Below are 25,957 nucleotides of genomic sequence, written 5' to 3'. Positions count from 1 at the left end.
AAGAACAAAACTCACAGCAGTCTGCTTTATTAGATTTATTTCCGTGTATGTGGGAGAAAACAGTTTTCTCCTACTTACTGAAACCTGACATAGCAGAAACAGCATTAGCAGACAGACTACAGGGAAGTCAACTATTTTAACGACTCTGTGAATCATCCTGGTTTTATCCAGTGTAGATTCCCAGTGAACTTCTGTCATCATCTGGATGCTAGACAGCATTCCGGGACATTAGGAGAATTCAGCAACATACCTTCAGAACCACAAATAATTAATGCTGTTAATGTCAGCATTAGTTGAGAATATGTCACTGACAATAGTTAAATTCCTGGGCTTTCCCTCCTGTAGCCTAACAGGAAAGCACATTACTTTGTTTACTACTAAGAAAACTTTCCCAGAATTTCAGCTTACAATAGCTGCTTTGAAACAATCACAGTTCTAAAATATAAGGCTGCGATCTTGAAAACAACTGTGTACACTCAAGAACGTGAAAGGCAGAACCCAGGTCCATCTCATTTTAAATCCACAAACCAGCTACACACCTCGCAAGCATGCATTTAATTCCTGTGGACCTAGCTACTCTTCTGGATAGGGCTAAAGTTAGTTCAGATTTTAGAAGACATTCAAACACTTCTCTGAGCTGAAACCTCAAGCGCACACTTAGCTTGAAATGCTTGCTCAAGTCCTGTTAATGCTTGCTGCAATTTGAGCCAGACTGCGCCTCATCAGGACCAGAATTCCACAGTCATGAGGATGTTTTTATCTGTCTCCTTCATAAAATGCTGAAGACTGCCCAAAAGTGATATCAAAATTGAAGATTGCAAGTCCCCTCAGATAAGCTGCTTCTACTCCACAATAAAATCCCCAAGGTCTGATCTGATATGCTTGAGTATTTTTCTGATGATTACAGTTAAACTATTGACAGTCTTACCTGGGGCAAATTTTTTACTCTCCTGAAAAAAAAACACAACTGTAACAGGTTACCTCTGAGGAGCACAGCACACAAAAAAAGACACTGAACTCTATCTTCTCATGTTATCTTACCTCAAGTCCTCCCAAACACCCATCTCACAAGACTTCCCTGGTAAGCCAAGTTCAAAAAGAAACAGAGTCTTCCTGAAAGCTGTGACACAAGATTACCTACTCCACATTCTGAACCAAGCTGACATTGCTGTGCATTCCTCTAAGTCCTTTAGGTTCTCTGTCAAGTTTCAAATGGTTCCCAGGCAACTGTAACAACATGGACTCAATCACTGCCTGTTTGCTGCTCTGCTCCATCTGCTCCCCCTTGGCATCATCTCAAAGAGGATGTTTCTGGTGAATAAGTAACATATCCGGGGTTCAGAGAATTTGTTTATGTATTTCTGACATAGTGACAAATTAAACTCCTTTGCTGAAAGCTCACGGCTGTTCTGAAACCCCTGAACACAGCTGCTCTAATCCCCTTGAAGTTACTGTTACAGTCACTCAGACAGAAATATTCTTATTTATGGCTGCTTAGGAAAACTAATGCAGATCCACCTTCCCTTTGTACTAAACACTAAGATTTTCTCTAAATTCGGAACTAAATTCATTTAGAAGTATGGTTATTGACAAACACATCACATTTCCTACTTTATTTTTACTGCATGTCAGTAAAAAAATCTTTCTGTACACATACACATCATTCAACTACGTTACACCTCCAATGGAGGTCGACCCAAATCCTGTGAGAGAAGTGGGGAAGGAGGGCTGCCTGAAGAACTCTGCTGGTTTCTATAACCTAGGAATTTAGCATTAGCAGATGTCCTGGCTACGTTAAGCAGGAAAATGTATTTTAAAACCACTTAATGGCACAATTTTTTAAAAGGTTTTGAACTCCTACACAAACATATTTCATGAATACAATTCGACTTTGTTGCATTAAGAGGTTATTTCTTACACTGGAGATATTTTTCCAAAAGCTTTACTAAGTAAGTTCATCCTGACACACTGAACAAATGTTGTTAACGTCCCCTTTGAGCAAACTAACAGCTTTGATCAGGTCTGTGCCTCTCCTTCCACTTCATGATCTGTTTATTACCCTGATAGCTTCCAATCATTTATTCCCAATAAGCACAAAAAACGTTCTACTTGCAGAACTAAACTGCTTTAGGCAATTGTCACGGATTTATTATGTCATCCCTGTCTCCAAATTTGTAAACTAATCAAACAGAAAGCCAGACATTTTAGGATGTTCTTTCAGGTTTCCTGAAAAGTTAGGCTTTGTAAGAACTGTTCTGCTTGAATGATGTCAGCACTGTTTACAGACATGAATCTGTGATACCCTTAACCAAGTTAAATAGCTCATCAAGTGACAAAAGTGCATTTTGATCAACTTTACTGGTCTTTGAACAGTCCCATTTACTTCAACACATGGGCAATGAACAGCTGCAAAGGTCAACTTTAAGGAGAAATAGTGGAATTACAGATTGGAAACTACTGCTTTGGTAAAGTATGATTTTAAATTTACATACTACTTCCATTCCTTCCCCTGAATCCTTCTCTTTCCTTGCATGCTGAGTGTTGGTTATAAAAACCACAGTCACAGTGTAATGTAAACAAAACTGTGAAACCTCCAGAACCAGATCTGAATAAAATTTCCTTCTTGCAGTCCTATCCATCTGCTCCTCCAGCTCTGACACTTGAAGTGACAAAGGAAAACGCAAGTCTTTCAGGAGAACTACAGCAAAACTTCACTCCCAACAGAATCTGAAGAGGATGATTTTCATCTGATTGAGTATTTTGCTAATTCCAGCTGACAGCAGATCTCACTTGTTCAAACATGTTTAGACACACAATAAATAAAAATAATAATAATAAAAAAAAGATGGACCCAAAAGCAAATCCTGAAGTTTAAACAATTCCCAATACTTTTTGGATCAAAACCAAAGTCACATGCCAGAGCTGAATGGCTATCCTGGGGAGTGCCTGATATTCACTCTTCTCTTGTTAAACTAAGAGGGTCTAATTGTTGCAGGAGACAATACATCACTTGTATTACTCACTCCAATTGCTTCTTCTTTGGAAGCCTTGTAATTCAGAATCTCAGCACCTCTTCTGGTGATGTACTAGGTTAATGCTTGAATACCTCCATTGATTTTATGGATTTTGGAATTATGCCAATGAGTTTGGCTCATTTTATCCTTTAATCCAGTGAACTTTTGTGCATATGATCTGAACTATGTATAACACGCAAGTCTCCAAAAACCCTGATACAAAAAATAAGTCCTTACTTACACTGTATTTTCAGGCACAGAGATGAGTATAATCAGAGGCAAGAGGGAGAGTGGCATTGTGAAGGAAGACTACAGCAAAGGGTCAGGGCAAAGGGAATTATTCTGAGAGAGATCCTGATGGTAAACTTCTCCTTATGCTAGTTATGCAGGCATGTAATGACCCTTGTGGCTGCTGAAATGCATAACTTATGTTATTCCAGAAAATCTGTGGGTCATATGCACAAAAATATGGTAATTGAAACAGTCCTGGCTCCCCCACAAGAGTATCACAGCTGCAGGAGCCTCTGCCAACTATGGAAACTTCCATTAGCTTTCCTGACATCACAGGCCAACATTCATATAAATCTCTCGAGGAGAAAAAAAAAAGAAGATATAAAATAGAATGTTTAACCTATTGACTTTATGAACTATTTCAGCTGAAATGCCAAGAATGAATTACACAAGTATCTACAGTATCATTCTCTTAAGACTCAGATTTAAGGGTAGGGCTTTACAGAATCTGTGTGTGAGCATAATGCCCAAAGTGTCTGCCTTGGCCTCACATCACTCTTAAAACAGTGGCAGAGGTCTTATTTTCTTGAATAACTAGAAGTTGATGATGGACAGAACGCAGGGAAAGGTCACCATTGAAAAAAAAAAACACAAAAAACCAAACCCTCAGAACCCCCACAAAACAAAAGAACAAACATTATGCTAAAAACTGCATGGGATCTGTAACCACGTTTTCATCACAAAGAACATCCAATTTAAGAAGAAACTTTTGTGCTACTTTTGCAGAAAGTTACAACAATAAGTATTTGTTAACAGATGTACAGCTCCTTTGCTCCATGCAAGTCATAGCAAGATCAAAGTCTGGCGCACATTATGATTTGCAAGTGCTGAGGTAGAAGAAAGGGAGAAGTGGGAAGGAACTGTATTCTATTCTCCTCTTGTATTTGCATTGATGGCAATGGATTTGTGGAGCTCAGCAGAAGTATTATGTTTATAAACCTTGGCTTTCTTTTTTCTTAGACGTATTGCCCCCCCAAAGGCGGATAAAAGTAAACATTAAACTCACTGCTTCAGCGTTGTGTGGCATGACCATGTCTTGCTCTGTAAGTTTTTTAAGCGAGAAAGGGAAGTGATTTTGACTCTCTAAGAAGGACACTGTAACTAATTATATCTTCTTTTCAAACATGCAAATTAAATCCTTACATTTTAGCACTCTGTGCAAATATAATCAAAGCCGACTCAGCAGGACTTCTCTGTTCAACCCTTTCCTCCTATTTCTAGTGCATCACTCAGAGCATTCTCAAGCTACAGCCACTTTATAGGTACTCAGTCTGTTGCTGACAGCAAGAGGCACAACACTGTAAACCAAAAACAAGATACCAAATGGGGGCTCTGCTCCATTTTAAAACAAGACAATCTTGTCCAGGTGAAATGGCACACTGAGCACAACAGCTGCTTAGCTGATGTATGTAGAGTGCATGAGGTTTATGCTCTTCAGTCACTAACCTTTTATTTACTAGGTTATTGGTCTATATTCTCCAGAATAAAACCTAGTGATTTTGCAATGAAACTTTAATTGCTTTTAAACTAAGTTTTCACTTTGGCATATGGATTTAGTGGCACTAAATACCAACGGAAGATACAGGAATAAAGAGTAAAGAATTTATAACAGAATGTATTGATCCAATTATTTTCCTGCCTTATGTGCTCATAAACATTTCATTTTGGATACTCCCAGGAGATATCACACTTGGAACTGAAGAGAGTTAGAGTAGATAAAAGTCCCGTTGCAGTTCCTCATTCTTCAACTCACAAAAGCCACAGCATGATTTGTAAAATCCTGCACTTGTAAAACTGACAGATAAAAAATTTCAAGCTACACAGTAAATATGCTGAACTTCAACTGATTTACTGAGTTTTTTTAGAGTTACTGTAGTTTACCTTTGATCACTGTGGCACTAGGGGACAGGATTTGATGACATTGCTTTCTACTGCAAAATCCATCATGCTCCTCAATATTTAAACCCTGTGCTGCTATTAAAGACTAAGGAAGATATTCATCACCAAAATAAAGATTCATGTTGACATGCAAATCCTCAAGCACAATGAGCAATAGAGATGTTAACAATAAATATGAGGTAAAACTACTCAAAAAGCAGGTACCCAGGCAGGGCAACAGGAAAGGAACTGTTTCCCACAAGGGGATATAAAGCAAAAGAAGTTCTACATCCTTTTAAAAGCACAGAAAGTGAGTCAGCAGTGAAAGATCAACAGAACAGTCTGAACAGGAACTCATTCCCACCTGAACTACTTAGTATAAATCATCACTTGTTATGCCTTTTCCTCAGCAGCTTCATGAGGTATTGGTGGGTAGGTAACAGTCTGTGACCATTCTTGCAGGAAAAAGTGTTAGCAAATTGCAACTTGAGGAAACCCAGCTCCAGAGTCAACAGTTGTCATGGTTCATCAAGTCTGTATAAACCAAATGCAATGTCTAAACCATTAACTACCAGCCATGATCAGTTCTGAGAAATACGCTGTCTGACAGAAAAGTTCATTATCCACGAACTCAGAAGCAAAGCAGCAATTTAAGTAAAATTTGACCACTGACCTCTAGTTCAAGGTTATTGCTTTTCTCTGTCATGCTGTGGTGTTTACATTACAACTTAATTCTCTAGCACTTCTTGGGACATTGTTGAATTGGAAAGCCACATTTACAGTACCTTTCATATTTCTCAGGCCAAATGATTTTTTTCCTTCTAATCAGTTCACCCAATTGCAGAACTGAAGTTAGGTAATTTTTTTACTGAATAATTTTTTATGTCAGCTCAAGAAAAGAGTTAATCCAAGGAATAATACACAATTTCTTTATTCTTTTCCTTTCCACTGACAGCCTCAGAGAGACTATGTCATGTACCTGCTGCCCTGCAGGATATGTAATGTGCCACAAGCAGGTCTCACATTACAGTGGAAGATGATTAAATTTCTCAGCTTAACATTGCCCTCACTGTTCAGTATTTCCTTGATATCTAATCAGTCTTGATCCTTTCTCCTTATGCACCTTTGATGAACTCAACAGGCCTAATCAACTTTTCACTGGTACCTGGAGAAACTTGGGCTCCCTGACAGAACTGGATTCTGGCCTCTAACATTTGTCACACTGCCTTAAAATCTGTATCAATAGCCAGATTTGGCTTAACAAAGCTATAAAGCAAGGAACCCATCAGCCTTTTCTGAACTCTATAAATGCAAAGGTCCCTCTCTCTTCCCAAACATGAAATAGAACAAAACCCGATTTTATAAAAGACGATTCAGGTGAGTTCTCAAAATCTTCTTTTAAAATACAACCCTATCATGTTATACTCCTACAGTCTCACCACTTCTCTCTCTCTCTGCTTTTTTTCCTGTTGTTTGTCAGATGTCCTGGTTTCCTATTTATGTTGGTGGGGAGTATCTATGGGTTAGATTGTCACTTCACGATCTGCCTGCTGGGAGTCACAAAAGATCTCTGACCTACCTCATATTAGGATCCTAATTAGTTTAGGTCCTCTACTGCTTCTGAAAGGGTGATGAGCATTAGCCAAGGACAGGGAGAAGACTCACTCAAGCACATAGAATGCAGTTAAAAGCAGACATGCTTTCATAGGAAAAAGCAATCTACTCTTTTTAGGCCCCGTAATTTTAGGAATTGCCTTTAAGTAGGACAGGTATAACATTTTTGGTCAGAAAAATTATTTTCCAAAGGGCATGTTTCAAAATACAGTGGTTGTATTTTGTACAGCAGCAATCATCACAAAATGCTCTTCTCCCCAGCATCAGCGTGCACAGGAATCACAAAGGAATAAGAGAAGTCCAGCTGATAAAACACTGTCTCTGTAAAAAAGCAAGAATGTTTCTTCTCAAGCAAGATTCATATACTAATCCTATCAATACCTGTCTGTGTGCTTAACTTCATGCACAGAGTCAATGCACATTAAAGTTCAGTATGTGAACAGAGTTGGAAGGAGCAGAAATAAAATATGTATGCAAATATCATTTTGGTTTGCACTGTACTTTTACTTGAACCTACCTTTTCCTTGATATTTACAGGAGAATTGATTTCTGCCATCTCTCCTCAGGTGAGAATACTGTCTGTGAAACAAGAGAAAAAAACAGAGATTCATTTGGAGGTTTTAGTCCCAACCTGTCAAAACTACACCTGTAAAGTCTAATTTCATATGCTTACCTATAAGCACTAGAGAAACATGAGAACACTTAATATCCTGCACGGTAGTGCTCAATCTTGCCAAAAAGCAAAGCTAGTCCAAATTTCCTACTTTGCCATATTAGTTTTGCAAACACATTTTAAAAATGCCTCACAGATCTGAATCTGCATAGAAGATGTTCCGTGCTTCTCCCAGCCATGGCTCTTGAACCCAATTCATTATTACTTGATAACTCTGAGGCTTTAAAGAGGAGGAATACCTTAGATGAACTCAACAGTTCCTGTTTTCTCATTCACCAACATCTCCAATTTTTGCCAGAAAATCTGTCAATCGATCCAGTCTTAAAAAGCAGCTAAACGTGCCAGGAGGTTGGGCTGACAAGTGCTGCGTGGCTGTTTGTTGGCTGAGGTTTTTTTACAAAGCTAATTCAGAGGATTTAGTCACACAGCTTCTACTGAAACTAACAGGGTCTGTAGAGTTAAATCTCGTAAGTCTGCTCTGAAAACTTGGGCACATGAATGGAATTTGCATGTGATTAAGAATCGCTGCAATATGCTTTTATTTCCAGTTTTGTGGTTGAGTAAGGGAGAGACGCTCTTCCACACGGTGAAAAGATAACACAGGGAAAGGAGTCCAGTTGCTTAATCCTGCTTCCATCAAAACCAAGTGCCTGAAACTTCTGTAAGGAACAGGCTTCAATCTTCACATTTTAAAAAGAAGTCACACAAAGAATTACAGCAAAGTCTAAGTCAAACGGAATAAAAGCTTGGCTTTATCACCACCTTTATGGTACACGGATAAAAAGGTATAGATGTACATATATGAGAAGGAACTCTAAGTTCATTCCAAGTCTTTAAGTTGAAACATCTCCTTCTTTTCCCCCTTTGAGCATTTGCTATGTGGACTGATATGTGTTCCAAACATATGTTCCAAAAATTCTTCTAAATCTCTTTTAATGCACTTAAACAATCCTCCCTTAATTCCTTCTCTGAAACCCAAAACTTTAGTGGAGTTCAAACTCCAGAAATTAAGCATTTCTCTTACAGTATCCATTGGCAGCATTTAAATCCTGTTCTTTATTTCTGTATGCATCCGTTTTTTAACTATATAGATGAGATTCAAGGAAGTGTATTTTCAAAAATAACTTGACTGTTCTAATGATAAATGGGGAAGAGATAATAGGAAGGAGAAAAAGAAATTGAGGTTTGGTCTGATGAACAGTAGACACAAAACTACAGAATCCCTCAAAAAAAAAAAAGTACCAAAAGAAAAAACTAACTATTTCCATTGATATGAGCAGGTTCCTCCTGCCATCTCCATTTTACCATATCATGAACAGATACTGTATTAGAACTCAAATAACTTTTACCTGTCTTTAGTCAGGGGCCCGAACACTTTGCCAGGACACTGAGCTGGAGTCTCACTATGTTTGGTAAGATTTCTTCCTGCCAACTGGGCCCCTGTGCGCTCTGAATGCCTTCCAGTCTGCTGGGACCTCAGATCAGGAGTTTCCCCTCCCTGCCCCTCTTTACATCAAGAATGAAAGAGCTCAAATTAGTTTCTTTGTCAAACCCACACAAAGGTTAAAAACAGAGTTAAAAATGTCTGGACAGAGCAGGCAGGAAGATCACAGGAATATAAGCTTGGGGAGATTGCATTTCCAATATTTAGTGAGTTCCAACACTAAAGGAAGCTGTTAAGAAATGACTGTAGTCTGTAGTCCCTATACAACATTTTTTTTTAACGTACTTCTTGTCTTTTGCTGTCAGTTATTCCTCATGCCAAATGGGCAAAGAACATGAGATACAGCTAATCAAATTTCCCATGCAGACTGGAAAGGTCGGTTCTAAAATGACTTTGTAAATCTTCATCTCCCTTACTGCTGTTGATAAAAACATGCCTTCTACCTAGTGACATCCAACCCATGCTGCACTGGTCCTACTCTCTGCTTAACAGATAACTCCATGTTAGGGAGTAGTTAAGAAATTTGATTAATTTGCCCTTATATTTAGTATTGAGAAGATTTTGTAATGTTAGAGATGGAAGCCTACCCTCTTCCAGACCAATTCAAATACACTTAATCTGATCCAGCACCTTATAAACAACATTAAAAGAAGACCAGTAAAAACTGTTCTTGAATAACCAACACACACCACAGAAACAAGTTCAGCAAGAGTTATGGCTAACAAAAAACCTTCTGGCCTTAGAAGTCTATTAATCTATAAAAAAACAACAAGTAATAGGAAAAGATCTTTGTCACTTTAAATCCTCAGATTCTACTTTTTCACCATATATTTTATTAATTTTGTACCAAAACTCTAAATTTTAAAACTGCATCTTGTATGAAACAAATTAATCAAAATAATGATATTTTGTGAAAGCCCCACATCTCTTAATTCATGTTTCTTCAGAGATACTAGCTAAATAATTCTTCAAATGTAAACTCATTTTGCTGATTAAACCCTACTACAGCATTTAGCCCATTTTACTCTTTGCAGCAATGCTCTGACTCAGTTTAAAACCAGACATAAAAACTTCATTCAACACCTTGCCAGATTTGACTTGCCACTTCTTTCCTGTACACTGCAGGTGTTACTGTGATTACAGCCTTCCACCAATAACTGTGATGCTGATTCAGCTAGCTTGCAACTTCAAGTTGTTTCAAGTTGTTTCAAGAAGACCTGGCATGTCACACAAAACATACCCTCAGTTTCTTTCTTTCTCTCTTTTTTCTTTTCTTCTTAAGATAAAGAACTAAGAGGACACCAGCTTTTACAAAAAGATTTATTCTTCCACACTTCACACTCTTCATTAATATGCATATTACAGCTGTCAAAATGAAGATGCTAAAACTGAGTTGGAGCTATTTTTCATTCACCTTCTCCAAGGACAGACAATTGAAATAACATGCATAAAACACTTGCTCGTTTATATAACTCAATCCAGCACTGTTTGTTACATAAAATACAGATGATACATTAAAAGGAAAATATCAATGCAGCAATAATTTTTAAAAACATCATTTATGGCTATACTCAATAGCTAATAAACTTAATTTTCTCATTGTAGCATAAACCGATTTATTGACTTAACTAGTATTTTTCCTTTGATGGTATTTTAATCTCTGTATCGAACAATTACTTCATTTCTAATCCTGTGACAAAAGACCGTAGCACATCAATAATTTTGCAAACAAAATAGTTCCACTGAAGTTTACAAGCTTTATCTCCAGGCTAGGATGTAAATTTGAGCTGCTACATTCTCATCCTGAACTCCTCAGAGAAGCTTCTTTCTGTCTGAATCGTGGATCATCAAAATACAGCCCCTCAACTGAGCCCTAAAGGCAGGGGACAACAGCACTTTGCATGTCACCAGCAGCACTCACACAAAAGGACGTTTGGAGAAAGATCTCTGACAGAATATTTTCTGCAGTGGCCAAGATTAAGCTAACACTAAATTTAAATGCACTAAACATACTGTATATATGAGAGGTTCTCAGCTTGAATGTCAGCTTTCTTGCTGGTATTTGCGCTCCTGAAATGTCACTGCATATCACGCCAATAGGACTTCAAGAAAAATGAATGAAAAAAAAACAACAAAAAAAGCAAACCAAAAACCCAACCAAACTACAAAAGCCCCTATATAAATAGGTCATTAATTTCTGATACAGATTTCCAAATGCATTACCTGAAACAGAGATCACTCTCAAGTTTCTTTTTAAATCCTGACCTCACATACTGACAAAAGGGTGTTTTTTCTGTACCTATTACACACATCCAAATGAGACATTTTACTTGCCTTGTAAAATGAAGCATTTCAGTAGCATTCACAGGAATGCTGCAGAGAAGACTGGATTAGTTTTGGCAGAGTTTTACTTCTCCCCCCTACCAAATGAAGCAATTCACATTACCCTACGTAGGTTTAAGCTAACACAAACCTGAACCAGGCCATCCAAGGTGCTGGCACATGCTCTGTCCTGCTGACCTTAACTGCAAGCAGCAACATCCAGCAGGGCAGACAGACAGGAACAGCCTTTAACCACTGCAGAAAAATATGCCAGAGCTCACCTGTCACAGCCTTAAGTACATGGCTGCTTGCCCAGCCTTTACAGAAGTTTCCTTTCTGTCTCCAAGCAGCTCGAAAATCCCACTGCTGCTGTACTCAACTTCCAGAGAATGCCTGCCACCTTCCCAGTAGTGCCACCTTTGGACAGACACCTTCCAGCCAGCCAGACCTTCAGGTACAGTTGACAAACACTCCATTTTATACAGCATTTTGCATGAGTGCAATTGCCTGCATCTCAAGGAGCAAAGAATCACAAGAACAGCTCTGAGTCCTGCCCCTGCTGCAAAGCCAGGCATATTTAAATTTCAGACTTCAAAACTGCATCAGAGAAAGAAGAAACATGCTCCCCTTCTAACAAACAAATAAAAAAATCTCCTTGCAAATACACAGAGGGGGAAAGGAGTTTATGAAAGCATAAAAATTGCCAGAAAGACACAATTTGTGAAAATATCCTGTCAGTAAGCTCTATCAGAGTGGAGACTGTGTGTGACACCTGTTCAACCATTTCTGACATCTGAAGATGCAACTTTAGCAATGGGGAACAGAAATTTCCCCATGAAACAGCACACAATAGTCTGGTGTTGGAAAGATTTCCCAGCTGTGGGTTTATGGATGAATAGTTTCCTACACCCCAAAAAGTGACATAGTTCCTCATCTGCCCACCTCAATTGTTTCCTTTTACAAGATAACCCCAACCCAGCACAATAAGAACCCCATTTCTAACTGAAACAAACCTTGCCAATGCTTCTCTAACCCCAGCCACCGAGTCAGCTTTCCCTGTTAACAGAGCAACTGTAGTTTACAACTTTGCCACTCAAATTTGTTCACGAAGTAGAACAATGCTAGAATGTGGATTTTAATTTCTTTTAAATTTAATTTTCAATTAAAGATCATTTATTTGTTTCCAAATAGTTCAGTCAAATCCTCCAGCTCCAAGAAGCTCGCATGCAAGGTATGACAGGAACAAAGCAACCACAGTTTTAGAGCTACCTTCAAAAAATAGGATGTAAACGCTAAGTACCTGTGCTGGTTTGGGCTGGGATTGAGTTAATTTTCTTCACAGTAGCCAGTATGAGGCTGTGTTTTGGATTTGTGCTGAAAACAGTGCTGATAGCACAGGGATGTTTAGTTACTGCTGAGCAGGGCTTACACTGAATCAATCAGGCCTTTTCTGCCTCTCACCCCACCCCACCAGAGAGAGACTGAGGGGCACAAGAAATCGGGAGGGGACACAGCCAGAACAGCTGACCAAAGGGATATTCCATACCATATGATGTCATGCTCAGCATGCAAAGCTCTCCCCGTCCCACTAGGGAGCAAATAAGCAGCTGTGGGGTGCTTACTTGCTGGCTGGGATTAAACCATGACAGTATCTAATGAGATTGTAGCAGCCTGCACTATGCTTTCATCTTCTCCGCTTCTACTTTCTCTACAGAATTACATCTCATTTTGAAATGGGATTCCTATCTATCCATATATATTAGATTACACTGTCTTGCCTGCAGACCTCCCTGTGCTCCAGGTAAAGGCAAAACCAGCAGAATCAGAGACACATGGCCTCCATTTCACATTGACTTTCATTAGAAAGAGATGCTACAAGAGAACAGCAGATGATGGCTGGGATGCAATTTTAAGCTAATATTGTTGTATCAGAAAGACTGACAACACTGCAAGATTCCAAAAATTGAAGTATTTCAGAAAGGAATTATTTTTGTTTTCACACAGATTTCATTTAAATAGCAGATCAAAAAATTATATTAGGTCAAAGGCCAAAAGAGTATATGATTGTGCTTTACTATAATTAGAGTCCTAATTATGTGCACAAAACCCAGCCACTGGTTGCAAAACTACGGAAATAGTGAGATTTAGACACTTGTCTTCACTATCTTGAGATTAGCAGCAGGTATGATCTTCTATTTGCTGTAGTCTGGTGTCTAGGGATAAATATAATAATTAAAAAATAAATGCATAAACATAACCAGGGTCAGGAGCACCTAGGCCATATTAACAAGTGTCCTCCCAGCTGTCCTTTTACCTTTGTTTCTAATTAGATATGAACACATTTAGTAAAAACAACTTAAAGTGTAACTGGTATTTTTCCCAGTATTGTTTTCTGCCTTTGTAAAGATCGTATGGAGAAATTTTGCATCCACATCATCATTCTCTATTTCCTGCTTTTCAGAAGTTCAGGATTAGCCCCTTCAGTCTAGTTAAGTGCCCCAGTGTAAGTGTCATGGTATCTGAGGCCTTTAGAATCCTTTTCTTTAAGTGTCTGCATAAACATGTGTACGTGAGTGCACACACATTCCAGAATATCCCCCATTTGCAGGGCCCAGTCCCACTACCACTCCTGGTCACGCCTGTCTCAACCACAGAATGCAGCTGTTGCCTCTGCATTCTCCTTTCTGCTCACCTAACGCTGCCAGACTCCCTAATGGTCACCACACTCCGCCTGAAACCTACTGGCTGCAGAGCCAGAAACAGGATGCAGGAAATAAAATGTCTCACTGATTCCACATGTAGGTCTGGATTCCTACAGAAAAGAGGCATATGCTCCCCCAGTGTTTATCACCTCCTCCCTGAGGATTTCTGAGATGACAGACATTGCAAGCACGTGTCTCACAGAATATGCTGAGTTGGAAGGGACCCACAAGGATCATTGAGTCCAACCCTTAGCTCCGCACAGGACCATCTCCAACAATCCCACCATGGGCCTGAGAGTATCATCTCAACACTTCTTGAACTCTGTCAGGCATCAGGAATACAGTGATGTTATTTAACACTATAAAATCTCTGAGAGACCATGGACTATCTGTTAGAAAGAGAAAAGGGACAGAGGTGAGAGTGGGATATGAGAGGAAGGACATCCCTTAGCACCTGGGTCAGTATCCTTTTGTCTCCTATCCTCCTCAGATGTCTGTCAAGGGCAAGGATGGTTCTAAACAGGTATCATAGAAACACTGCAGTGTCCAATCAGTGTCACAGCAAAATGGTTAGGCACCACTAAGTCCTGTACCTCATTCTGATAAAACCCACTGCTCTTTGACCTCGCTGTGCTCTCCTCTTCCTAAGCAGAGATGGTGCCATTAATGTAACCCAGGGAGAGCCTGTGCCTTCTGCTCTCCTGTCAGCTGCCTCACTTCCCTCTCCCAGTGCCTGAGAAGCCAGATCACTACATATGTGGGCTCCACAGGCATCTTTTCCCAGAGATGTGTGTAATGCATCCTCAGCTGCTCCGTGCACTTGGTGTTGCGGCCTCCACTGCAAGAGAGTCCTGCAGAGGAATGTTCTAGCCCTCATCAAGATCAGATTGAGAGAAGGTCAGAAGAAAGATATTTGCTTGGCATCTTCCTCAAACTCCATTAATATTTAATCCAAAGAGTTTACACGTATTCAGTAGTATAACTATCTTCTGATAGACATTAGACAAGATTCTGACTGCATTTCCTGTAACTGGTCCACAGACAACAACACACTCTTGTTACAAAAGCAAGGCTGCTTGCAAATCCTCTTGCTGTACAGTCTTTGCATGCCAGGTCTGTCCTGAGCTAAGCTCTCCTTTAACACAAGTTTCAGTGTGGCTTCCCCAAAGATTGGGGTCACTGGACAAGCTGATGTTCATTCCTGGCATGTGACTGACACCCTGCATCAGTTAACACCACAGTTACCATCCCAGAGATCTCGGAGTATAACACCCTGGTAACTTTGTAGAATATACCTTGAGCTGAGAAGGATCCAAAACAGTAGTTTATATTTAAGTTATTAACATCATCCTGCATCTGAGCAAAGAAGGTCAATTTTAAAACCCCATACAAATGTATAAAGAAAAGCCAGCTCTGCATTATTTGCAGCAAATTAATGAAATGAAGAATCAGGCTACAGAAGGGGACAAGAGAGTCCTGTGTAGAGCAACATATCCATGTTGCAACAGACAGGTACCAGCACAGAGCAGACATTCTGTAACTGCTGATATATACAGATATATATAGAGGCACATATTTGTACACCAAGAAATGCTACTTCCGCTAAGTTTTTTTGTTTAGTTAACTTGGAGTGTTCTAAGAACACTTCTAGTCCAGCAACAGTGGGTGGAAACAATGAATATAATAAAATGCTTTATGAACTAATCATATTTTAAGTAAAATAAATACAAAAATAAAATAAGTACCATTATTTTAAAAACTACATAGCATTTTAAACAGTGAAAAACATCCCCAAACCACACATGATAGTACATCTCTTAAACAAAACTTAGGAATTCAGATTCAAAACAATGTCAAATTTCTGGAAGGGAGTCTTGTTGCAAAGTATTTACAGGATGGAAGAGCTATTTCCTAGTGAACATTCAAGTGACTTAAGCACAACCTCTGAACATTCCTCCCATTTTCTTTATCATACTGATTAGTAGCCAAACATTTATTTTCAAGACAGATCTTTCCTGAAGTTACACAACTTGCCACGTCAAGCAGAGTGCCAGTAATCTGAAGTCAACAGTTTCCCACCCAAATTGTTGTACATACCGTCACCTGTACGTACATACCCTGTCCATTTGGCTTTGTCACCTGAACAACTATCAGATATATTGCTGAAAGGATATGAGTGGTTAAATGCACAATTAGCTCTAAACTGAGGTGACAGCACTTCCCAGTGCTCTTCTTTTTGACCCGTCCAATTTAGATCACCCTTTTATCTACGAAAGGAACACTCAGTGGCACTGACTCCACGCCACATTAAGAAGCCACACTGAACTACACAAAAGCTGAAATAGGATAAGGCACAAAGTCTCCCAACGATTTTTAATTTCAGACTAGGAAATCATCAGTTCATTTAAATCAGAGCTTCTGAAAGATTGAAGAGTCCTGTCCTATAAATGTTTGTTTAAACAAAATGAAACAGCTCAAATGGAAGAGACCAAAAATATTATCCCAGCAGCCCTGTGACAAGGGAATGTCTCCAGCCTACAGAAAGTGAAGTTCTAGTGCCTGTTCCAAACCTGTCTTCTGCTACATCTGCTACATTAGAAGTGTACTTTAACCCCTGGGCCATTCTTAAAAGGAGAGGAATTTCCCTAAATAGTTTTCACATTCCCCTCAAACACATCTGCTCATCTCCTAGAATCAGTTAAGAGCCAGCAAAGGCATTTCCCCACTCCAGAGGTCCAAAGGCAAGAAACCCAGCACCATTCCATCACTACTACAACTGCCAGTGGCTGCTCAGGATAAAGTAGCCACTTGCTTGGCTCCTGATGTTCTGCTGGCTGGCATCCTAGAGGAGCATCTGCAGAGCATCACTGTGATTCAGCATAAACTGAAGTCCCAGTTTTACTACATATATCACACTGGTAGAGCAGAGCCCAGTTCACAATAGATGGATTCAGCTACATGTTCAGTAAAATGATCCTCTCTCCTAGGCAGGAAGGAGGGATGAGGGATCTGGAAAAAAAAATTCAGACTGAGTGAACTCACTTTCCATAGTAAGGCTTGCCAAAATAAACATTAGTGTCTTGCTCTTCCTGAAGTGCCTGAAGGAATCTTGCCAAGCATACTGATAAAGAGCAGTGAAATAGTAAAAAAAAAAAAAAAAAATCTACTCAAATTCTACATTTGCATGACCCTCCTGCAACACAAAACAAAAAAAAAAAAGGTTAACTTTCAGTTTTTACAAACAAGGTATTATCTTCCAAGTCTTCCTTGCCAGGGACTTGAGCTATTAAGTCATTTACACTGGCTCCTGTTTCAGCTCAGAGTGGCATGCCAGGAGACAGTGTCGGTTCATCGGCTTCTGCAGCTGCCCAAATGTGGACTGCTGGAAGGGTATGGCACGGGAATGCTAACAGCTAAGTATGTACAGTGGCAGCACACCTCACCTCAGTCACAGGGGTTTCTCTAAACAGTAAGAACAGAAGGACAAAAGTGAACATCAGGAAGTGTTCAAATTCACAATTGTTTTGGATGTTAAGAAATAAAATTATCACAAGGAATAAAATTTCTACCAGCAGGCTGGTGCGGTATAATTGTTACAGTAAATTCTCATAATCTTGGAATAAACCTCAAGTTCAAAGAGAGTCCTGGAGCTATTTCGATTTCAGCCTTCTTTCTGTTAAATGTTCAAAGTCCACACTACCCTTCCTGCTGGCTCAGACATCTCTGAAGAAAGTTTACCATTGCTAGATGTGCAAGGCTGATTCTCAGCAAATATAATGCTTTGAATCCAAGGAGTTACATGGACTTGAATCAGCTGCTTGCTGGTCCTACAGGCCAGGACAGTGGAGCCCCCCCCCAGCTGCAGAGAAGGATCAGTCATCAGAGCTGCCTGGCCAAGCACTCAGGGAAGCACAGCACTCACAAATTGGCAAGTTTACAGTGAGTTTGAGAAAAGGAAGAACTTAACCAGAGCTCTAAAAGAACTCCCTGAAGTAAAGGGCTTCTGATGAGAGCTGATAAAGCCAAGTACTCAACTGGAGGCAAGACAGACCTGAAGAAGCCTTAATGTGGCGAGGCTTCAGGTGAGTAACATTTATTCAAAGTATAGGTAAGCACACTCGATGAGTCAGTGAGGCTGTGCATATGCTTAAAAGTAAATATCTGATTTAAATGTGCCACAGTAGTCTGAACCTTCCACAGCCAAACACTGAAATTAAATGCAGCCTTTCATTTTCTAAAACCGAGTCATCCATATGGGTCCTTTGAAGAAGATGCAAATTTTTCCTTGAACAGCATTTTAAATGATTACATTTATATATGTACACACACAAAATGTATGCACATAAGAACTCTAAAAATGTTTACAAGTTCCTTTAGTAAAATGGCCTGATGTATACCCACAATGAACACACGGGCACAGCAGTATTCCCATGTTAACAGCATCTGTAGAGTCAGACACTGCATTAGAAGCACTATCATTGACATTTTGGTATTCCCAGATTTACAACAAATGCTAGTCTTCCTCTCCTCCCCCACCTTCCTACTGCCAAGGAAAACATCAATTTTCTATGTTATCAAAAGGTATTCCTGGAAACAACAACAAAAGCATATAAATAAGTTAAACTATAATTACTTATTGTTCATACAGTCCTTCAGCCTAATTACTATTACACATTAAATAAGTGGCTATTATACCATTTACTGGACTGTGAGCTGCAGTTTTTAAAGAAAAAAAACACAAAAGAAACAAATTATTCTTTTTAACTGAAACACACGCTACCTAGGTACCTCAAAATTGTAAAAGCATAGTTAATCAATGCAGACTGTGTACTGCCAAAAATATGCAAAGGAACCTTAACTCGTCTTCCCTCCCATATCCACACCAGTAGTCAGGAGACAATGCCAGAAAACTTTTCCACTTCTAAAGGTCAACAGCATATGAAGTGCTGCCTGACATGCATGAACCAAGGTTCCTGTCTAGCCAGGTGTATAAGGGTTTTTTTATTAAAAAAATTACAGATTTCTTAACTTGGCAAGGGCAAGCCTGATAAAGCTGTTTGACCAGCTAGGACATGTGAACCAGCAAATGGAGTAATTTTATCAAGAGAATAAAAAGAAGATATTTTGTTTATTTGTTGAGGAACATTTTAAAGAAAATAAAAGTATGTGTAATTTTGAAGGTACTTTTCTCAAAGACAGCTCAGTCACACTGTACAGCATAGATACAAACTCCAGAGCATTTTCCAGTTCATCTGTCTGTGCCCACTCCCTGGAAGTGATCTTTGGCACGCCAGAGTCCATGACCTGATAAAATCTGTAGCATCTTAGACAGACTACTACTTTGCATCTGTCCAGAATTTCTGCAGATGAATATTTAACATAGCTTTGGAGGTTAATGTAATATATTATTTGCTCCACAAAACCTAGTGTTCAAAAGCATCAAATTAAGCTCTCATGTGCAGTTACCACAAGGCTCTACCAGCTGAAACTCTCATTGTGCTAAAGGATGCCAGATCCATTTTTCTTGGGAAAACATTTCAGATGCTTTACAGGGTTTGTGTGGCAACGTTTTGGTAGTGGAGGAGTGGCCACAGGGGTGGTTTCTGAGAGAAGCTGCCAGAAGCTTCCCTCATATCTGGTAGAGTCAATGCCAATTGGCTTCAAGAGATGGACCCACCTCTGGCCAAGGCTGATCCTGTCAGCAAGCATGGTAGTGCCTCTGGGATAATATAATTTAAAGAGGGGGGGGGAAGAAAAAGGCCATGCAGCAGCAATGGCAGCCAGAGAGAGGAGTGAGAATACGTGAGACAGACAACTCTGCAGACATCAAGGTCAGTGGAAAAGGAGGGGGAGGAGGTGTTCCAGGCACCAGAGCAGACATCCCCCTGCAGCCTGTGGTGAATACCATGGTGAAGCAGCTGTGCCCCTGCAGCCTATGGATGTCCACAGAGGAGCAGAGATCTATCTGCAGCCTGTAGTAAACCCCACACAGGAGCAGGTGGGTCCCAAAGAAGGCTGTGTCCCTGTGGGAAGCCCATGCTGGAACAAGCTCCTGGCAGGGACCTGCTAACCCATGGAGGGAAGAGCCCACACTGGTAGGACCTGTGACACCACGAGGGAACCACGCTGGAGCAGCCTGTTCCTGAAGGACTGCACCCTGTAGAAAGGGACCCTTGCTGAAGAACTGCAGCCCATGGGAAGGCCCCACGTTGGAGAATTTCACGGAGGGCTGTGTCCCGTGGCAGGGACCCCACCCAGAGCAGGGGAAGAGTGTGTGGAGTCCTGCCCCCAAGAAGGAAGGAATAGCAGAGACAACATGTCATGGACTGACCATGACCCTCATTCCCCATCCATCAGCACTGCTCTGGGAAGGAGTTAGAGAACATGGGAGTAAAGTGAAGCCTGGGAAGAAGGGAGGGCTGGGGGTAAGGTGTTTTAAAATTTAGGTTTTATTTCTCATTATCTTACTCTTATTGACTGGTAATAAATTAAGCTAATTTCTCCCAAGTCTAGTCTGTTTTGCCTGTGATAGTAATAGCAGAGTAGATCTGTCCCCAAGCCTTTTGTTATGTCTTCTCTCCCCTATCCAGCTGAGGGGGGGAGGGATAGAGCAGCTTAGGTGGGCACTTGGCACCCAGCCAGGGTCAGTCCACCATAAGCACACAGAAAAGCACATTTTGTATGTGAACTTCAGAACTGCCCTAACTAGTAAATCTCTCCTCTCATTGCTGTTAATTAGGAACACTCCAATAGCAGTTACAAGCTCTCATATGTCACACATGGGCTCTATCAAAGAAATGGTGCTGGTTATCAGAGCTACCATACTGAGCAAGACAAATTCTCAGCAAGTCAAACTCCCAGTACCTCAACTTGCTCCAACCATTCTGTAAGCAGCAAGAACTGGCAGACAATAAACTGAGCTGGCTCGGAATTTTCCAGTCAAACGGGAGGTTTGGTGACGCCACCTCAGCATAACTAAAACATTTCTCAAACATCTGCTGAAACAGGCTTCCTCAAAAAGCTAACTGAATACCCTACTAGCTAGTTATCATTTCCCAGAGAGCCCAAATCACAGCAAAACTTGGGATAAGCAAAGTTCAGCTTAACAAAGCAGGAAGTTACTGTGACTTGTGCAAACACAGAATCACTGACCTCAGCATTTATCCAGTAAAGCCCTGTATCAGTCACGTCTCTCCTTCACTCTTCTAGAGCCTTCCCAAGTAAAGGCAAAGGTGACTCCTGAACACCTGGGTTTTTTTCCTAAGTGTCTGACTGTATTTTCATGAAGCCATGCATGAAGTTATCATCTTCATTCATAACGAGCAGTTCTGGCAGTCACTCGTACAGATTTCTTACTTTAGACAAAAGCACAGTCAGAGCTGTCACAAATTCACATCCCCAATTTAGCCATACACCAAAACAAGCAGGGCTGGCTCTGCAGGCAGCAGACGTGAGCTGTGACTGGATTTTGTGGTTAACAGAGCTCTATCACTGGCACCCAGAGAACCAAAGATTTTGGCTGAAAAGCCTTAGAGTTGCTCAGTATTTAGACTCTCCAACAATGTAAGAAAAAAAAAAAAAAGAGACCCATGTATGAGAAGCCATTTACACAGGATGGGATTCAGGTCCACTGGCTGCCTTCCTTAAATATGCAGCGTTCCCAATAATATTGACAAATGTAGAGTTGTTCCAAGACCTGAATCATTACTTTTCCAGAGGTTCTGCTCATTAACTGAGATCAGACAGTCTAGCCACCTTGCTCACAATCAGAGCACAGCAAACAGGGAATGCTTTAGCTGTTTTTAAACTGCCTGAACTGTGCTCTTGCAGGAAAAATACAAGAACTCTTTCACCACTTTTCCCCCACATACACCCTCTGCTTTTGGACAGGGCACAAATTACTGCCTCGATCCTCCATTCTAGCAGAATACACACTCCATCCTACTGCCCTCAGAGAAGCCATTTGTTCCTTTCTGGCTGAGGACAAAGATATCCACAATTCTTCCAAACTACCCCGAGCGTATACTCCATAAAAAGAACAGAAAAAAAATGGAAGTTATCACTGGCAAAGAAAAACTACTTGCTGTAATCATGAACCTTTACAGCTTGAACCGTTTCAGAATATACTGGAAGTGGGCAATTTTGTTCAGCCTTCACTGGCTGGCTGCCTTTTCACGAATATGTTCACTCTTCCCCATCATTAAAGGAAAGTTTCATTCAAATCAGTGCTTCAGTGTTAAAAAGTCATGAGAAACTGCGTAACACCTTACATGAAGGCACTGAAGTCTCAGTTTCACTGTGCTTACTGCATGACCAACCTAATCCCATAATGTCATCTCTCTCCTGGAACGACAACATCAACTGACGAATCCATTAAGAGATCTGAAGGTGCCACCTTGAACTCTTACATTCACCAAAAGCTTTGGGATGCTTTTCACCATGAACAAATGCTTATCTGCCTTAACAAGTGGAATAAAGAAGGGCCAGCAATAACAGAGCAGACCAAATATCCTAAAAATAAAGAATCAATTCAAGAACTCAAAAGTCTCCTTTAATCTCAATTATTCCCTCTAAAAATTATGTGAAAGCTCAACCTGCTTTCAGTTTCAGACTTTGATATTGATCAAAGTAATCAGTGAACTCTAATCTGAATTATCTGAGCTCTTTGCATCACACAGCTGCCATTTATTTTTCATTGACAGCAGCATGCATGATCAAAAATGAGGTGTTGCAGGGAAGAACAGGGACACTGACAGTAATGTCACTGATTTCTTTTTTTTTAAGAAGTGAATTAAGATTTCATTCCTATTTCAGATGTTTTGGGGTTTTTTAGATTTTCCATTTCTAGGACAATCACATAATTCTACCTCTTTATGTTTCAATTTTGAAAGCATTTTATCTGTCCAGTCTCATGATAAATAAGACTTGTAGAGTTGATTATTTAAGGCACAAAATTACATATTTATACAGACAGTAATAAGATGCATCTATAGGCTATTAAACTACCCATTTCTGACATAATTTGCCCAGTGTGAACATCAGACCTTTCTCCAGAATTGTTCCTGCAGGACAGAGTCAGCTTGAATATGCAGGCCCTATTCAGAAAAGCACTTAAGTGCTCCTGAATTCCATGAACCAAATTTTTTGAGACATTTTTTGGAGAAAAACAAACTTCAGCACATTCTTAAGAGTATTTTTGAACTCTTTCAGAAGTGTGCACGATTCTAATGAAAATTACACATATGCACATACAAGAAAACATTTTTAATCAAGAATACTCAGTTCTTAATATCTTACAATAGGATTTTGTTCTTCTGATAATTCTTTTATTAGTGTTACATTAAAAAGTAAGTTAAAAATCCAAAACACTATGATTTGAGGTTGTGCTGGATCTGACTGGGATGGAGTTGACTTTCTTCACAGCAGCCCATATGGTGCTGTGCTTTGGACCTGTGGATACAACAGTGCTGACAACACACCCATGTTTTGACTACTGCTGAGCTCTGCTTGCACAATGTCAAGGCCACCTTTGTTCCCTCCCTCTACAGCCAGGCTGAGGGTGGGCAAGAGGCTGGCAGGGGACCCAGCATGGCCAAAGGATATTTCATACAATATATCTTTAAGATCAGGAACAAAAACTGGGATAGAGGAAGAAAAATATGTGGGTTTTTTCTCGTTTTCAAGTTGACTGTCGTTTGGAGACCGGCTGGGCATTGGTCTGCCATTACCTGGTGTGCCATCTCCTTTGCTCTGCTTGTTTTTTACCTCCTCTTTTCCTCTTCACCTACTAAACCTCACTTCAACTTTTTATCTCAAGGGTTGTCTTGATTTTGTTCTTCCTATTTTCTCCCCCATCCCACTATGAAAAGCTGCTGTGGGGAGTGAGTGAGGAGCTGTGTGAGTGCTTGGCTGCTGGCCAGGTTAAACCCACCACAGCAAGCCAAACAGAAAACACATTCCAGACTGGTCTACTATTCTCTTCTCAGATTCTGATCAAGAACTTGCCCCAGTATTCAGTGGCTACAAAACTTTATTATTTCTCTAGATGCTTTAGGACACTTTACATCCAAATATCTGAGCTGAGTATAATCCTCAGCCCAACTACAGTCTGAAGATTATCATTCTACCAAGAGGTAAAGAGGTGGAGAGAGTGTACAGGAAAAGATTTTCTGAGTTGATTAAAAACTTTGGCCTCATGACCAGAAGGAACATTTACACACACCAGCCATCTTTTAATAGCAACCTGAAGGCTTCTCAGAGCTGAAAAACTAGCCCCTTTGCAAGTCTGAGGACTTTACTGAACTCCCTACTACTGCGCCTCCAAATACAGGATCTGATTCACAAATATGGACCTTCACTAGTAAGTCAGCAAGTTGCCTTATTCTCAGAGCCACAAGACATTTTTCTGATGTGGAAGATAAGTGCAGCTGAAAAACTATCATATTTTCACTGAAAACACAGTACTACTTCTGAGAAATCCTTGTGCTGTATAACGCTGCTGACAAGGGTGGAGATGCTTCCAAGTACCTTGCTCTCTAGGCAGGCCATCTGTTTCTGACAGCTCCAGTTCTGGTCAGCAACTGACCCCATGATTCACTTTGGTTGTGCTACACAGAGCTCAGAGCCAGACAAGTAATATTTCATCATGTACTCAGCCACACTTGCAATCAGCAGATGTGCAAGAACCACTTTGGTCACGTATATTTTTAATTTTTTCCTTTGAGGAAGTCACACAGCTCACCACTACTGAGTTTAGCAAGCTGAATTATTAAGTACCAGATTGATTCTATTCAGCCACTCCCTGTGAGCCTTCCACCACCAAAAGCTTTGAAAGTTTGCCATGTAGCAATTCTGTGTGAAAGAAGTTTGAAGTAAAAAGGAAATCCTTAGGAAACAGCATAACTGCCCTCCACCAAAGGAGGAGGGTGCATGCAGTACCACGTGCAAATGAGATGAGTTCTCCTTCAGCCTATTTATTATAACAACTAAGCATTTCATAAACCTCAATACATAATCTATTTAGCATCCTGACACCCAGGTTTAAGTGTGGGAGTATTGTTATCTCATTTTACAGATTTAAAATAAAGGCATAAAGTGATTCATTGAAGATTTCTCAGGAAGCTGTTCATAGGAACCACAATCCAGATGTCCAGCTGCAAGCAAACTGGAGAACCTTAAAAGACATTAGAAAAAATGGTCATCTCCATTAGGACATCACGAAACAATGAGGTCATTAGCCCACTTGTTAGATTCAGACTTGGAACAGACTGCACTTAGGCTTTTCTAACGTGCTGGACAGAGAGCAACTGCCTGCTTTCAGACAAAATAGCAAAAGGAATTACTTGATAGGTTAAAACAAATATTTTCTTTGAAATAAGTGGCAGAAACAATGGGGTTTAGACCAGCTCTAAAATGAGGTAATTGCAGAGACCCCATTTATCAGTTTTGTAGTCTGTGTTTATCTAATTAATTTTCTTTTATTACAACAAAGCTGCCCTTCCCCACTACCCTGTGAACATCACCTTAGACTATGTATGATATGAGTTCAGAATAGCAGTTAGGCAGAACTTTCAGCTGCAAAACATGCTACACCTTCACAGTGGTTCAAGCAATTACAAAAGAGGGGGGAAAAAGGAGGAAAAGCAGTAGGACAATATATGCTGGCCAGCTCAGTGACACAGAGAAAGAAAATAAAGGAGAAATTTATCTGGAGGGGTAAAAGACTGCAGATGAAATTGCCTCATCCCTGGGAATGTTCAGGGCCAGGCTGGATGGGGCTCTCAGCAACCTGGTCTAGTGAAAGGGGCCCCTGTCTGTGGCGTTGGAACTACATGACCTTTAAGGTCCCTTCCAACCCAAGACACTAAGATTTCCATATGAGTCAGCTTCCAAGACTTTCAAATAGGCTGCACTGCCCTGGTGAAAGAAGCTCTCCAAGTTCCTGGCTTCTTGTTCCTGCACTGATAGACCTATAAGTAAAGAACCTTCCTATCTGAATGATTAGCAAAAGAGATATAAA

General features: G+C 40.2%; 1 protein-coding gene across 1 annotated transcript in view; it reads right to left on the bottom strand.

Annotated features, from left to right (window-relative positions):
• The window catches only part of SPATS2L (spermatogenesis associated serine rich 2 like), an 80,543-nt gene that overhangs the window by 35,264 nt on the left and 19,322 nt on the right, over positions 1-25,957 (bottom strand). The window contains exon 3 of the mRNA XM_050339608.1: positions 7,315-7,376. Within this exon, the coding sequence (XP_050195565.1) occupies positions 7,315-7,353 (39 nt within the window). The 5' untranslated portion in view covers positions 7,354-7,376. The remainder of the gene's footprint in view (positions 1-7,314; positions 7,377-25,957) is intronic.

Source organism: Myiozetetes cayanensis, unplaced genomic scaffold (genome assembly GCF_022539395.1).
Source record: "Myiozetetes cayanensis isolate MyiCay16 unplaced genomic scaffold, myiCay2020 scf9, whole genome shotgun sequence".
NCBI lineage: Eukaryota > Metazoa > Chordata > Aves > Passeriformes > Tyrannidae > Myiozetetes > Myiozetetes cayanensis.
Note: the sequence above shows the minus strand (reverse complement) of the source record. Positions and strands in the feature narration are given on the sequence as shown.